Genomic DNA, 16,448 nt, shown 5'->3' with positions numbered 1-16,448 from the left:
GTGAAAATGTTGGCTTAAAGCTCAACATTCAGAAAACTAAGATCATGACATCCGTTCTCATCACTTCATGGCAAATAGATGGGGAAGCGGTGGAAACCTGACTGACTTTATTTTGGGGGACTCCAAAATCACTGCAGATGGTGATTGCAGCCAAGAAATTAAAAGATACTTGCTCCTTGGAAGGAAAGTTATGACCAACCTAGATAGCATATTCAAAAGCAGAGAAACTACTTTGCCAACAGAGGTCCATCTAGTCAAGGCTATGTTTTTTCCATTGGTCATGTATGGATGTGAGAGTTGGACCATAAAGAAAGCTGAGCGCCAAAGAATTGATGCTTTTGAACTGTGATGTTGGAGAAGACTCTTGAGAGTCCCTTGGACTGCAAGGAGATCCAACCAGTCGATTCTGAAGGAGATCAGTCCTGGGTGTTCATTGGAAGGACTGATATTGAAGTTGAAACTCCAGTACTTTGGCCACCTGATGTGAAGAGCTGACTCATCTGAAAAGACCCTGATGCTGGGAAAGATTGAGGGCAGGAGGAGAAGGGGACGACAGAGGATGAGATGGTTGGATGGCCTCACTCACTCAATGGACATGAGTTCGGGTAAACTCCAGGAGTTGGTGATGGACAGGGAGGCCTGGTATGCTGCAATCCATGGGGTTGCAAAGATTTGGACATGACTGAGCGCTAAACTGAACTGAACTATGTTTCCTACCTATTTATTCTAACATTTGATCACACAAAGTGATGTATTTTTCAAGGGTAAACTGTCTAGATATATCATGACCTTTGAAAAATAAATCTCTATAGTGCACTCATCTCCCATGCTAGTAAAGTAATGCTCAAAATTCTCCAAGCCAGGCTTCAGCAATACGTGTACCATGAACTCCCTGACGTTCAAGCTGGTTTTAGAAAAGGCAGAGGAACCTGAGATCAAATTGCCAACATCTGCTGGATCATGGAAAAAGCAAGAGAGTTCCAGAAAAATGTCTATTTCTGCTTTATCGACTATGCCAAAGCCTTTGACTGTGTGGATCACAAGAAACTGTGGAAAATTCTGAAAGAGATGGGAATACCAGACCACCTAATCTGCCTCTTGAGAAATCTGTATGCAGGTCAGGAAGCAACAGTTAGAACTGGACATGGAACAACTGACTGGTTCCAAACAGGAAAAGGAGTACGTCAAGGCTGTATATTGTCACCCTGCTTATTTAACTTCTATGCAGAGTACATCATGAGAAATGCTGGACTGGAGGTAAGACAAGCTGGAGTCAAGATTGTCAGGAGAAATATCAATAACCTCAGATATGCAGATGACACCACCCTTATGGCAGAAAGTGAGGAGGAGCTAAAAAGCCTCTTGATGAAAGTGAAAGAGGAGAGCGAAAAAGTTGGCTTAAAGCTCAACATTCAGAAAACTAAGATCATGGCATCTGGTTCCATCACTTCTTGGGAAATAGATGGGGAAACAGTAGAAACAGTGTCAGACTTTATTTGGGGGGCTCCAAAATCACTGCAGATGGTGATTGCAGCCATGAAATTAAAAGACGCTTACTCCTTGGAAGAAAAGTTATGACCAACCTAGATAATATATTCAAAAGCAGAGACATTACTTTACCCACTAAAGTCCGTTTAGTCAAGGCTATGGTTTTTCCTGTGGTCATGTATGGATGTGAGAGTTGGACTGTGAAGAAGGCTGAGCGCCGAAGAATTGATGCTTTTGAACTGTTGTGTTGGAGAAGACTCTTGAGAGTCCCTTGGACTGCGGGGAGATCCAACCAGTCCATTCTGAAGGAGATCAGCCCTGGGATTTCTTTGGAAGGAATGATGCTGAAGCTGAAGCTCCATTACTTTGGCCACCTCATGTAAAGAGTTGACTCACTGGAAAAGACTCCGATGTTGGGAGGGATTGGGGGCAGGAGAAGGGGACGACCAAGGATGAGATGGCTGGATGGCATCACGGACTCAATGGACGTGAATCTGAGTGAACTCTGGGAAATGGTGATGGACAGGGAGGCCTGGCGTGCTGCGATTCATGGGGTTGCAAAGAGTCGGACACGACTGAGCGACTGAACTGAACTGACAGTGCACTTAAAGATTGTATTTTTTTGCATATACAAACCCTACTTACAACACAATACCCTGTTATATGAGGCTTCTAGATATTGAATAAATTTTTGTTTGTTTTGATTAATTGTGACTATATCTAAAAAAGTAATATTAAAGTATATATTATACTAATAATATGTCATTATGAAGTATAAATAACAAAGTCAAGATGGATCCATGAGGGGTATACACCAGTTAAAGTGAATTTATAGCTTGTTAAAATTCAAATGAGTATTTTTTGAAAAGCATCAAGTGTGGGATGCTTTGACATTTTGACATTGAGAACATGGGTGATATTTCTTTCAAATGTTTTTTTAAATATCAGTGTTACTCAATGAGATAGTGTTTCTTAAACTTATTCAATGAGTATTTTTAAATTATACAAATGTAGAGAAAATACTGAATAGTATAATAGACCACAATGTACCTATATCTCAGCTACATTTAAAATATATGTAGAAATTTAAGATAAAGGAAGTTATATGATTGTTCCCGTAAGGACGCTTTTTAAGCATTATGCCCATTATAAAAAGGCCATTGGAAAATTGGAGGGTGTAATTGTGATTCTTCACAGCTTAGAAACAATTTTGTCCTCTTAATGTCCCTGTAGTACTTTATTGCTCATTTTTTAAAAATTGTTTTCTCACTGGAGGATCATTGCTTTACAATATTGTGGTTTCTATCATACACCAACATGAATCAGCCACAGGTATACATATGTCCCCTTCCTCCTGAACCCTTCTTTCACCTCCCACCCCATCCCACCCCTCTAGATTGTCACAGAGCACGGGTTAAGGTCCCTGTGTCACAGAGCAAACTCCCACTTGCTATGTATTTGACGTATGGTAATGTATGTTTCCATGCTACTCTCTCATTTCACCCCCGCTCCTTCCCCCACTGTGTACACAAGTCTGTTCCCTTTGTCTGTGTCTCCATCGCTGCCCTGCAAATGGGTTCATCAACACCATCTTTCTAGATTCCATACATATGCATTAATATTTGTCTTTCTCCTTTTTAAAAAGCATCAAGGTCCCATTTTGACATTTTGTGTCTAAGAGCTGGTTAATGAAAGGAAGAAAAGCATAAGGAATATGTGGAAACCCTGCCACCTGCCCATACTTCCTGTGTATATGTGTGTGTGTAACTGTTTACAGTATCATAGTAAGCTCTTCAATGTAAAGACAATATTTGTCTTTCTCTTTCTGACTTATTTACTCTGTATAATAGGCTCTAGTTTCAAGCAGTTCATTAGGACTGATTCAAGTGTGTCCTTTTTTATAGCTGGGTAATATTCCATTGTATACGCATAGCACAGCTTCTTTATCCATTCATCTGTCAGTGGACATCTAGGTTGCTTCCATGTCCTAGCTATTGTAAAAAGTGATGCCATGAACATGGGTCCGTGCATCTCTTTCAATTATGGTTTTCTCAGGGTATACACCCAGTAGTGGGGTTGTTGGGCCATATGGTAGTTCTATTCCTGGTGTTTTAAGGAATTTCCATACTGTTCTTCATAGTGGCTGTATCAATTTACATTCTTACCAACAGTTATTGCTCACTTTTACATCATGCTGCTGAGTCTTAAATTGGGATTATATACAAATAACACTCAATAAACATACTTTGAGTTGGGTCTTATTCTAAACCCTGGAGATTCTGAAATGTACTAATTCCACTCCTCCAGAATCATATAATCTGGTAATGTAAACAAATAGGGAAATAAATGATTACTACACAATATGCTGGGTGGTAAATCGGAAGAACTCATAGGAAACAAAATTCACCAATAAATGTATGCATCCCCAATTAATCTGTAGGCTCCCTGATGACAAAGGCCAGGTTCTCTTCAATACACATGCCTCTGGGTTTCTCACCTGGCATGGGTTCAGAAAATATTGGCTTAATTATGTGTTGTTGTATTGAGAGAAACCAGGCTGGTAAGCAGTCTGGAAATTATTTGTTGAAAGACTTTAAGTAGGCATGTTTCACCTAAATGAAAGAAGATTACATAGGACATTTAGTCTTCAACTACTTCCAAGACTGTCACATAGTGGAGGGAATGAACTTATTCTGTAACTTTCCAGAGGGTAAAATCTTCCATGCATTCATCCTGGCTCTAATGTCTGAAATGCTACGAAATAAGTCTTCAACATGTAACACAACCTTAGCATTGCTGAAGAAGAAAAAAGTATAGCTTTTGAAGTAAATTTAAATACAGGGAATATTAGAGATAGGTTTGATTATAGTTTTTCCAATCATATTATTAACTATTGTCATCCTAACATTCACATTTTGTGCTACTCACTAATCAACATCTCAGAACCTTATGATAATTCCTAACTATAATTATGTTCTTATTTGGTTGCAAGTCATGTCTGACTATTTTGCCACCCCTTGGACTGTTAGCCCATCAGGCTCCTCTGCCCATGGGACTACCCAGGCAAGAATACTAGAGTGGGTTGCCATTTCCTTCTCCAGGGGATTTTCCCAACCCAGGGATAGAACTTGCACCTCCTGCATTTTCAGGTGGATTCCTTACCACTGAGCTACCAGGGAAGTCCTGTTATAATGTATTATTTATTTATTATATTATATTATAATATTATAATTTATTATAAATTACAGTCTAGCTATAATTTGGAGAAGGTAATGGCAACCCACTCCAGTACTCTTGCCTGGAAAATCCCATGGACGAAGGAGCCTGGTAGGCTGCAGTCCATGGGGTTGCTAAGAGTTGGGCACGACTGAGTGACTTCACTTTCACTTTTCACTTTCATGCTTTGGAGAAGGAAATGGCAACCCGCTCCAGTGTTCTTGCCTGGAGAATCCCAGGGATGGCGGAGCCTGATGGGCTGCCGTCTATGGGGTCGCGCAGAGTCGGACACGACTAAAGCGACTTAGCAGCAGCAGCAGCTATAATTTATTTCCCTAAATTTAAAGATAATAGATATTGATGTGATCTGAATGTGTGTCCTTCCTAAAATTCTTATATTGAAATCCTAATGCTCAATGTGATGATATTAGGAAATGGGAATTTTGGGAGGCAAACAGGTCCCGAGGATGAAGCTCTCATGAATGGGATTAGCATCCTTTGAGATCTCGTGGAGCTTCCCAACCCCTTCCACCATGTGAGGACACAATGAGGAGTCTGTAACCCAGAAGAGGGCCCTCACTCAACCGTACCATCACTCTGATGTCAGACATCCAGCCTCCAGAACTGTGAGGAATAAAATTCTGCTGTTGATAAGCTGCCTAATCCATGGTATTTTGTTATTGCATCCTAAATGAACTAAGAGGATACAACGTCCTTAACTGAAAATGAGAGTTTTGCCCTTGAATATGCATTTCAAATCAGCTAATCTTAATTATATCCCGCTGAATTAGTTGACTATTAAGCTTCACCAACTCCCATGTTATGAAAACAAAGCCCTTAAAGCTACGTTGGGGATATGAAGTGAGAGCCAGATATCCTGATGAGAGCCTCCTGCAATCTTGGTGCTTCAAGTGTTACACAGAGGAACACAAAAAAGTTGTGATAAACATGCCCCCAGAATGGAAGAATATTTTGTCATCACAAAAGTAAACTATGATTCTTGTCTTTGGCTAGCTCTGTTACCCATTTTTCTAGAGTAAGAGGATGTCTGGTGGACTCCCTTGGAAGGCAGGGCATCCATCCCACCATCAGCTGGATACCAGGGCCTTGTAGCCTAAGCCCTCCAAACACAGCAGCTTGTGCCCCATGACAAACGGCTCACTGAGCCACAGATCCTAGTAACTGAAGGAGCCAACACTAACAATGGCATTAGGGCACTCCCTCTTCTGGTTTCTTCCCAAATGTTTTTGGAAAAGTCCCTTACTTCCACCACAACCCCTCGCCCTCCAGTCCCTCTGGAAAGTGCTGTCACATGAGGCCTTAGTACCAAACCTCTTCACCAAAAGCATCCGTCAGTGTCAGGTTTCCAGAGGTACAAATGCTGCTTTATGACCATGTTGGTGGGATAAAGACTAAATTGAGGCCACAGAACCCATCTCAGTGGCCAATATTCGATTCACTTTCCAGACTAACAGTAATTTTGGGTGATCCTGTTTACCCAATTTAGGCTCAGCTAGACTGCTGCTGCTGTATAAAAATGGGTATGCCACTGCTCTAACACTGATACTTTTGATGCTATTTATAACCCCTGATAGTGACAGGTCCTATAGAACCATAACCTGTTACAACATATATATATGTTGTAAATATGTTACAACATACATACATGCATATATGTGGTTGGATCTCAAAAAATTTACACAGGAAAGATTGAGTCCTTTAATCTTTGAGTTTTAGAAAAATAATGATCTATCATCTAGGCTCCTTTGGAGGGTGTTAAAAATACAAAATTTGTTTGTGGTTTTAAAAACACCTTCTGTCACTATCCAGCATGATCAGGTTTATGAAGCTAAAGGGGGAGTTGTTGTTGCTGCTTAGTTTCTAAATTGTGTCTGACTCTTTCGCAGCCCCATGGACTGTAGCCTGCCACCTCTATCCATCGGGTTCAGTTCAGTTCAGTCGCTCAGTCATGTCCAACTCTTTGTGACCCCATGAATCACAGCACGCCAGGCCTCCCTGTCCATCACCAACTCCCGGAGTTCATTCAGACTCACGTCCATCAAGTCAGTGATACCATCCAGCCATCTCATCCTCTGTCGTCCCCTTCTTCTCCTGCCCCCAATCCCTCCCAGCATCAGAGTCTTCTCCAATGAGTCAACTCTTCGCATGAGGTGGCCAAAGTACTGGAGTTTCAGCTTCAGCATCATTCCTTCCAAAGAAATCCCAGGGCTGATCTCCTTCAGAATGGACTGGTTGGATCTCCTTGCAGTCCAAGGGACTCTCAAGAGTCTTCTCCAACACCACAGCTCAAAAGCATCAATTCTTCGGCGCTCAGCCTTCTTCACAGTCCAACTCTCACATCCATACATGACCACAGGAAAAACCATAGCCTTGACTAGAGGACCTTTGTTGGCAAAGTAATGTCCCTGCTTTTCAATATGATATCTAGGTTGGTCATAACTTTCTTTCCAAGGAGTAAGCGTCTTTTAATTTCATGGCTGCAATCACCATCTGCAGTGATTTTGGAGCCCTAAAAAATAAAGTCAGCCACTGTTTCCACTGTTTCCCCATCTATTAGCCATTAAGTGATGGGACCAGATGTCATGATCTTCGTTTTCTGAACGCTGAGCTTTCAGCCAACTTTTTCACTCTCCTCTTTCACTTTCATCAAGAGGCTTTTTAGTTCCTCTTCACTTTCTGCCATAAAGGTGGTGTCATCTGCATATCTGAGATTATTGATATTTCTCCCGGCAATCTTGATTCTAGCTTGTGTTTCTTCCAGTCCAGTGTTTCTCATGATGTACTCTGCATATAAGTTAAATAAGCAGGGTGACAATATACAGCCTTGACGTACTCCTTTTCCTATTTGGAACCAGTCTGTTGTTCCATGTCCAGTTCTAACTGTTGCTTCCTGACTTGCATATAGGTTTCTCAAGAGGCAGGTCAGGTGGTCTGGTATTCCCATCTCTTTCAGAATTTTCCACAGTTTCTTGTGATCCACACAATCAAAGGCTTTGGCATAGTCAATAAAGCAGAAATAGATGTTTTTCTGGAACTCTCTTGCTTTTTCCATGATCCAGCAGATGTTGGCAGTTGATCTCTGGTTCCTCTGCCTTTTCTAAAACCAGCTTGAACATCAGGAAGTTCACAGTTCATGTATTGCTGAAGCCTGGCTTGGAGAATTTTGAGCATTACTTTACTAGCATGTGAGATGAGTGCAATTGTGCGGTAGTTTGAGCATTCTTTGGCATTGCCTTTCTTTGGGATTGGAATGAAAACTGACTTTTTCCAGTCCTGTGGCCACTGGTGAGTTTTCCATATTTGCTGGCATATTGAATGCAGCACTTTCACAGCATCATCTTTCAGGATTTGAAATAGCTCAACTGGAATTTCATCACCTCCACTAGCTTTGTTCGTAGTGATGCTTTCTAAGGCCCACTTGACTTCACATTCCAAAATGTCTGGCTCTAGGTGAGTGATCACACCATTGTGATTTTCTTGGTCGTGAAGATCTTTTTTGTACAGTTCTTCTGTGTATTCTTGCCACCTCTCCTTAATATCTTCTGCTTCTGTTAGGTCCATTCCACTTCTGTTCTTTATCGAGCCCATCTTTGTATGAAATGTTCCCTTGGTACCTCTAATTTTCTTGAAAAGATCTCTAGTCTTTCCTATTCTGTTGTTTTCCTCTATTTATTTGCATTGATTGCTGAGGAAGGCTTTCTTATCTCTTCTTGCTATTCTTTGGAACCCCACATCCAAGGAGGGGTGGCTGTGCGGGGGCAGGAGGGCCGAGAAGAGCTACTCCAAGTTCAAGGTCAGGAGGGGCGGCGGTGAGGAGATACCCCTCGTCCAAGGTAAGGAGCAGCGGTTGCGCTTTGCTGGAGCAGCCGTGAAGAGATACCCCACGTCCAAGGTAAGAGAAACCCAAGTAAGACTACAGGTGTTGAGAGAGGGCATCAGAGGGCACACACACTGAAACCATAATCACAGAAAACTAGTCAGTCTAATCACACAGACCACAGCCTTGTCTAACTCAGTGAAACTAAGCCATGCTGTGAGGGGCCATCCAAGATGGGTGGGTCATGGTGGAGAGGTCTGATAGAATGTGGTCCACTGGAGAAGGGAATGGCAAACTACTTCAGTATTCTTGCCTTGAGAACCCCATGAACAGTATGAAAAGGCAAAATGATAGGATACTGAAAGAGGAACTCCCCAGGTTGGTAGATGCCCAATATGCTACTGGAGATCAGTGGAGAAATAACTCCAGAAAGAATGAAGAGATGGAGCCAAAGCAAAAACAATATCCAGTTGTGGATGTGACTGGTGATGGAAGCAAGGTCCAATGCTGTAAAGAGCAATATTGCATAGGAACCTGGAATGTCAGGTCCATGAATCAAGGCAAATTGGAAGTGGTCAAACAAGAGATGGCAAGAGTGAATGTCGACATTCTAGGAATCAGCGAACTAAAATGGACTGGAATGGGTGAATTTAACTCAGATGACCATTATATCTACTACTGTGGGCAAGAATCCCTTAGAAGAAATGGAGTAGCCATCATGGTCAACAAGAGTCCCAAATGCAGTACTTGGATGCAATCTCAAAAACGACAGAATGATCTCTGTCCATTTGCAAGGCAAACCATTCAATATCACAGTTATCCAAGTCTATGCCCCAACCAGTAACACTGAAGAAGCTGAAGTTGAATGGTTCTATGAAGACCTATTAGACCTTTTAGAACTAACATCCAAAAAAGATGTCCTTTTCATTATAGGGGACTGGAATGCAAAAGTAGGAGGTCAAGAAACACCTGGAGTAACAGGCAAATTTGGCCTTGGAATGCGGAATGAAGCAGGGCAAAGGCTAATAGAGTTTTGCCAAGAGAACACACTGGTCATAGCAAACACTCTCTTCCAACAACACAAGAGAAGACTCTACACATGGACATCACCAGATGGTCAACACCGAAATCACATTGATCATATTCTTTGCAGCCAAAGATGGAGAAACTCTGTACAGCCAGCAAAAACAAGACTGGGAGCTGACTGTGGCTCAGATCATAAATTCCTTATTGGCAAATTTAGACTCAAATTGAAGAAAGTAGGAAAAACCACTAGAACATTCAGGTATGACCTAAATCAAATCCCTCATGATTATACAGTGGAAGTGAGAAATAGATTTAAGGGACTAGATCTGATAGATAGAGTGCCTGATGAAGATTCATAACATTGTACAGGAGACAGGGATCAAGACCATCCCCATGGAAAAGAAATGCAAAAAAGCAAAACATCTGTCTGGGGAGGTCTTCTATGGGGTTAAAATAAGACAAATGAATTCAGGAAGCCATCTACTTGTACTCAGATCTATTAGGCAGTAATAATTAGAAGAATCCATTAGGAAGAAAAGAAGTGATCATTCCTATCTGCTAGCTAATCTGCTTTCACAGAAGATTACAGTAAACAGCTATTCTTCCACAAATTCCTTCCTTACTTCCTGTACTGGCCCAGCCCAAATTCTGGTGGAAAAGGTGTAACACACAAACTGTTGGTTAACAATTAAGCTGTTTTTATAGTTGTTTCAGGGGTAGTTGAAAATAATTTTATATAGTGTTTTATTAGACTTTCATCTGGAAAAAATTCACTATTTCTTTTAACTGCAATAGTGAAAGAAATTTTCCTTATTAAGAGCTGTTATTAAAAAGGTGATCTTCATTTACCGACCCTTAGAAGGAACAGCCACTGAATTCAACCATTTATTTAACCAGGAAATATTTCATGACAGTCCACCCAGGGCCGGCACCTCACTAGATGCTGAGGATACAAAGATGAGCAGGGTGGCATTGGCTCCTCCTCAGGAACTAAGATCCAGCAGACTGAATAACCGAACTTCCCAGAGGCTCATCTTCTACTGTCCCTTAGCATCATTTACAACTAGCTCTTTCTTGTAGAAGGTGACCAGAAATAAAGCTTTCTTTACCCTTACTTGGAACAAGCTGAGGTATTCATAAGCAGATAAATTTAAAATATGCTCTCATGCATGAGCATTCTCATATTCACATTGTGAGAACTTTGAAAAGCTTATGTGAGAGGACTTCCCTGATGGTCCAGTGGCCAAGACTCAGGGCTCCCAACGCAGGGGGCCCAGGTTCCACTCCTGGCAAGGGAACTCTATCCCACATGTCCCAGCCGAGTTCACATGCCACAGCTAAAGATCCTGCATGCTGCAACAAAGATCAAAGATCCCACAGGCCGCAATTCAGACTCGGCGTACCCAAAATAAATGAGTAAATAGTAAGGGAAAAAAAGCTTATGTGAGGAAGACAGGTAGTTCTTGCCTTTGGTATGATGTTCATGAAGTTGAAGGAGTGATTTCAAGGACTCAGCACTCTCAAACTCCTGAGTGTTCTGGAGGAAATCTTCTGCTTGGTCTATTTTAATGGCAAACTACAACAGAAATACAAGGGAAACACATTTGAAAAGACAAAAACCGAAGTCCCACATTTAGTTATGTGCAAATGTTTTCCATGAATTATTGGCCTAGCCGATTGTGTATGTGTTTCTGAGATGATGTGTGTGTTTGTGTGAGCACGTGCTGGCTCACATGTTTGTATGAGGTCTGTGTGCCCATGTAGTCAATTTGCAAAGTGCCAAGATAAGAACTTTCCTTTGTCTGAACTGCATTTCTTTCATACCTGGAAATACATATGTATGCTGAAATAAACCCATTTGGTTACTGTTCTAATGTCTATTGAAATTTTCAGGTAAAATTATTGTGTCCCATGTAACAAATACAGCTGCTGTCAACATTCTAAAGCAGTTTCTCAAAGAACAACCAGAATGTTTGTTAACAAAAACCTACAAAAGTTTGTGTAGCCAGTAACCTACATAGTTATTAGTAAATTTAACTTAAAAATTCACTTAAAGAGGTTGAAATACATAGTTGATTTTTTCCTCAGTAATTAGATGCAGAATTAAAAAATGTAAGTCTCAGAACATAGTTTAATCCCATCTCTACACTTGATTTTAGGGCTGAGAAGTGATGTCTAATCCTATTTCTTATACAAAGCAAAATACATATATTTGTGTTGAAATATATGTGGTCCAAATAGATACATACCAAAAGGTTATATTTATGAAAAGGAATAGGATTAGAGACAGATGAGGAATGGTAATCTATAGATCTATAATTTGTAATTTTGTTTGCATTTTTATCAATGACTTTATGTACTTTTATACAAATAAAAATGAAATTAGATGCAGTAAAAAAGAAAAATGGAAAATGTCTCCTCTACTTCAAGAAAAAAAAAAGGAAATGGCTATTTGACACCCTAAATGGTAAGGAACGTGACCAGCCTCTCTTTTTGTATTTCTCCATAGAGGAAGTATGAAAGGGAGATGCTCAAAGTGATGTCAAGATCCTCAGGGTAATAATCTTAGAAGAAAATTTTAGAAAAGAGCAAAACACTCTCGGTAATGCTAGTACAGTGTATGTGTGTGTTTGTGTGTGTGTGCACGCTCAGTAGCTTTGTCGTGTCTGACTCTTTGGGACCCCACGGACTATAGCCCATGACGTTGCTCTGTCCATGGGATTTCCCAGGCAAGAATACTGGAGTGGATTGCCATTTCCTCCTCCAGGAATCTTCCTGACCCAGGGATGGAACCCACGTCTCTTGTATGTCCTGCATTGGCAGGTGGATTCTTGTACCACCGCATCACCTGGGAAGCCCACAGCATATCCACAGTAGTAGACAAACAACTTTTATCTCAGCATGAAAGTTCACAGGAAACTATTACCATCTATGAGAGCATTCAAATCAACAATTCACCTTTGGATGATGTACAGAATAAACTCATAAAAGAGAAGTATCAGTGAGAAAGACACAAAAGCCTATCACAGTGCCTGTCATCTTTTTCAAGTTTTATCCAAACTCTCGTCTTTGGATTTAGTGATATCTAATATTTTTATGTGACAGTTTAAAGATCTACCGTGTTTGATTATTACAGCAATCTAAAATCCAGATATAAATGGCATGGAAAGATGAGAGAGCAATTGCTAAGCACACCCACTTCTGAAATACAGAGAAGGCTGGCATCATCCTGTTAGAACCAGCAGATAGACATCAGCCAGTGTCAACTGGGGACAGTGTTCCTAAACTGAAGAACAGTGTTTCAGGAGAGAATAACCTATATGATGGTTAAGCTTGTGAGTCTGAAGTCATCTTGTACTAACCATCAACCGTGCAATAACAGGTCATTTTGTATTTCTAAAGAAATTCTGCATGCACAGAGTTCACTAAGAGGATCCTATCTGTACATCATTCACATCTCTAAATCATTCTAACAGTTGATTATAAGGATATTCTTTGAAGAGAAATTTCAAAGGAAAAACAAAACCCTGGGAGGTGATCTGGTTTTCCCTGTAGATCATTACCAGAAATTTTGGAGTCACTGTGTAACTTATATCTATATTTCAACTTGTTGTTTGGCATCTTTTTTAAAGAGACAACCCAATAAACAAACAATGCTTCACTCCGAAAAAGCTTCCCCAATGTTCTAATATTAACCTTTGTCTCAGGGATACTTTCTTTTCCCTACTTTTCTTCTTTTTACAGTCAGTATAGGATGGAAGTGGCAACAGGGGGACACCTTAAAAGACCCTCTTCTTACCTTTGCTTACACAAGGGGCAGGGAAAATCACGTAGGAGTTTTCCACCAGCTAAGTATGAAGTGGTTCACAAAATTGGAAGGAGGATAATATAAGAAACTTCATATTTTCACTAGGAATCAGCGTACTGGGCTGAATTACGGGTTGACTTAGGAAGTATAATTCCTTTTATTTCATGTAATATCTGGAAGTCATTTCTCATCATATAGAAAATCAGCTAGTATTAATGCTCCTACACAGTGAGAAACAAATATTGGACTTCATGTTTGAAAAAAGATAACTTCCTATGCTCAGGCAACCTGAATTTCAAGGGCAGTTAATACTTATACCTCACCTACTAAGACAAAATGAATCAGGTGTATCTATAATTTGACCCTTGTAGGTGTATTTCACCTGGTTTATTTCTTTTCAGGAAAGAAAATTATCTGTGGGACTTTTTCCCAAAATAATCTGTGAGTTGGACTTCATTGTCCAAACTGTGAAAAACAAACCTTGAAAGTTACAATAAGGTTTCTGCTCCTCCTTTTAACTTTTAAACAAGTTCATGAGATTGCCTACCTCAATTTTAGTGTTCTAATACTAATCTCCTTTCTTTCATTATTTTGGATTTAAGTCCTGAATTTTCAGTTTGGAAACATCATATTTTTCAAAGCTAGTGCTTTATCATAATGAAGCAGTGCTCTCACATCAAAATGAATGTACTGCCACTTGACAGAGAAGTTAAAAGGGACATTTCCAATAACTACCTTACACTAAATATAACACCTCCTTTAAACTATTCTTTGAGTCTCACATTTTGAAATTGGGTTCTTCAAAAAAACTGCAGAATTCAAGAAAAATCATGATCTTCTTAGGTCCAGACTTTTTACTTCCATATATATTTTAACAAGCTCAAACTATGGAAATTCAACTACAAGCCTTAGAGAGTACTCTATCATTTGCTATGCTGACAAGTCAAACATTCTATGGACTATTCTGCAGTTGCCTTATCATAAGAAGCAGCAGAAACTGCATCCTCCAACTGTTAGTTAACAAGAACATGTTAGATCAGCATTTTCTAGTAATCCTGTAATCAGAGGTAATTGTTTGATTTAGTAATTGCATTATTATTATTTAAAGAGAGAAATATATCAAAATGGCTTATGGGTAAAAATTCCCATTTTTACTTAATATTTGCCAATTTTAATTAACTGCATTTATTTTTGTTTGAAGGTATACATTCAAAGCATTAAAAATTTTATTTTGACAATCAAAATTTAAATGTATATAACTTGGTTATTCTGCTGTTTAAAAAAAAATCTGATCACAATGTCTATTCAGAAAGAAAGGGTTTTCAGGAGTGTCATCCATTTACTCTGAAGTGGAGAAGGGAAAGTTTTTTTTTAACAAACCTCCAAGGCATTTTCAAAAAATTCAGAGGTCAATCTGAGAAGTTCCCTCCTCCTCTCAAGCATGGATACCAGGGCTGCCCATGCTTCGCCCAGCGTCTCGGCCATGGCATCATAGACCTGACTCTGATCCTTGTTCTCTTCAGCAGTCCTGTCTGCTTCTTGCAGGAGTTCCCATACTCGATCTTCCAAAGCCTAAGTCCAGGAATAAAAAAAAAAAGGCAGGGTGTCACTCCGTGTAAGAACTTGGGATCATATTTTAAACACATAGATTTTTGAAATTATATGTAGTTTAGGAAGGCCTGGAAAATCCCATGGATGGAGGAGACTGGTGGGCTGCAGTCCATGGGGTCACTAAGAGAGGGACACGACTGAGCGACTTCACTTTCACTTTTCACTTTCCTGCATTGGAGAAGGAAATGGCAACCCACTCCAGTGTTCCTGCCTGGAGAATCCCAGGGACGGGGAAGCCTGGTGGGCTGCTGTCTCTGGGGTCATACAGAGGCGGACACGACTGACGCGACTTAGCAGCAGCAGCAGCAGAAGAGTATTTATAAACACAAATCGTTGTGCAGGCAGGTAGTACAGCATACAGGAGAGAGCAGTTGAGACTGCGGTAAACGGGGGAGCATAGCCAGGCTAAAGGCATCCACACTTGAATGTTGTTGAAACACCATCAGTTCAGTTCAGTGATTTATTTAAAAAACTGCATGATTACATACACAGGGGTACAGAATACTATGCCAACTTCACACTTCACAAAAACAGAACTAACTGAAACACTTCTAGAAAGCAGTAATCATGAAAAAATATTGTGACAAATGAACCCAGTAAAACTTTTTATTCTAAATAGTTGTTACGGTTAACAAGCTTGTGAAGCTTAATGTAAATGTTAAGAGTAAGTTCTTGAAAGTGAATAGTCATAATGTAAAAATTAGAATATCTGTAACCAAGACTGCCTATTGCTTGAACAAACTGTGGAAGAGGAAGGGCAACATGTGCTTTCATAATTGTCTCATTTGGGGACAGGAGGAGGATCCCACAGATCCTACTCTGTTCTTGATATTGGCACCAAAATCAAGGCACAATTTTAAAACATAATACATTAACAATAACATGAATAAATTCTAAAATGTCAACAGAAAAGGAAACTAAACATGTGATGATGCAAAATACAACAAAGAAAATGAAGTAAATAACAATACTTTTATTAGGACACACAAACCAAAATGATAGGAATATAATTAAATATCAGTTAACACTCAAAACATGAATGCGTTAATTTTTTCAATTAAAAGGCAAACAGTATCAGATTAAGGGGGAAAAATTCAACTAATTTATATCTGCTGGAGTCATCCCTCAACTAAAAAGATATAAAATCTTAAAATAAAAAGATGAGATATATTAGCAGAGACAAAAATAAAGGAGAATTAGAAGGAAATGGCAACCCACTCTAGAGTTCTTGCCTGGAGAATCCCAGGGACAGGGGAGCCTGGAGGGCTGCTGTCTATGGGGTCACACAGAGTTAGACACAACTGAAGCAACTTAGCAGCAGCAGCAGCAGCAATGTTAATCTCAGACAAATTAGAAATCAAAACAAAAAATCATTGTGATTAAAAAACAGTACTTTATATTGATAAATTACATACTTCACAGGGGAAATAAGGCACTCATGATGTTTATGACATTAAAATA

At 39.8% G+C, this 16,448-nt stretch overlaps 1 protein-coding gene across 1 annotated transcript in view; it reads right to left on the bottom strand.

The window, feature by feature from the left end:
• CCDC141 (coiled-coil domain containing 141) overlaps positions 1 to 16,448 on the bottom strand; it is a 232,374-nt gene that overhangs the window by 157,338 nt on the left and 58,588 nt on the right. The window contains exons 3-4 of the mRNA XM_068969187.1: positions 14,757 to 14,948; positions 11,036 to 11,144 (exon numbers count right to left, since the gene is read on the bottom strand). Coding sequence (XP_068825288.1) covers positions 11,036 to 11,144; positions 14,757 to 14,948 — 301 coding nt within the window. The remainder of the gene's footprint in view (positions 1 to 11,035; positions 11,145 to 14,756; positions 14,949 to 16,448) is intronic.

Source organism: Capricornis sumatraensis, chromosome 3 (assembly GCF_032405125.1).
Source record: "Capricornis sumatraensis isolate serow.1 chromosome 3, serow.2, whole genome shotgun sequence".
Classification (NCBI taxonomy): Eukaryota; Metazoa; Chordata; class Mammalia; order Artiodactyla; family Bovidae; genus Capricornis; species Capricornis sumatraensis.
This window is presented reverse-complemented; position numbering and strand designations above follow the sequence as displayed.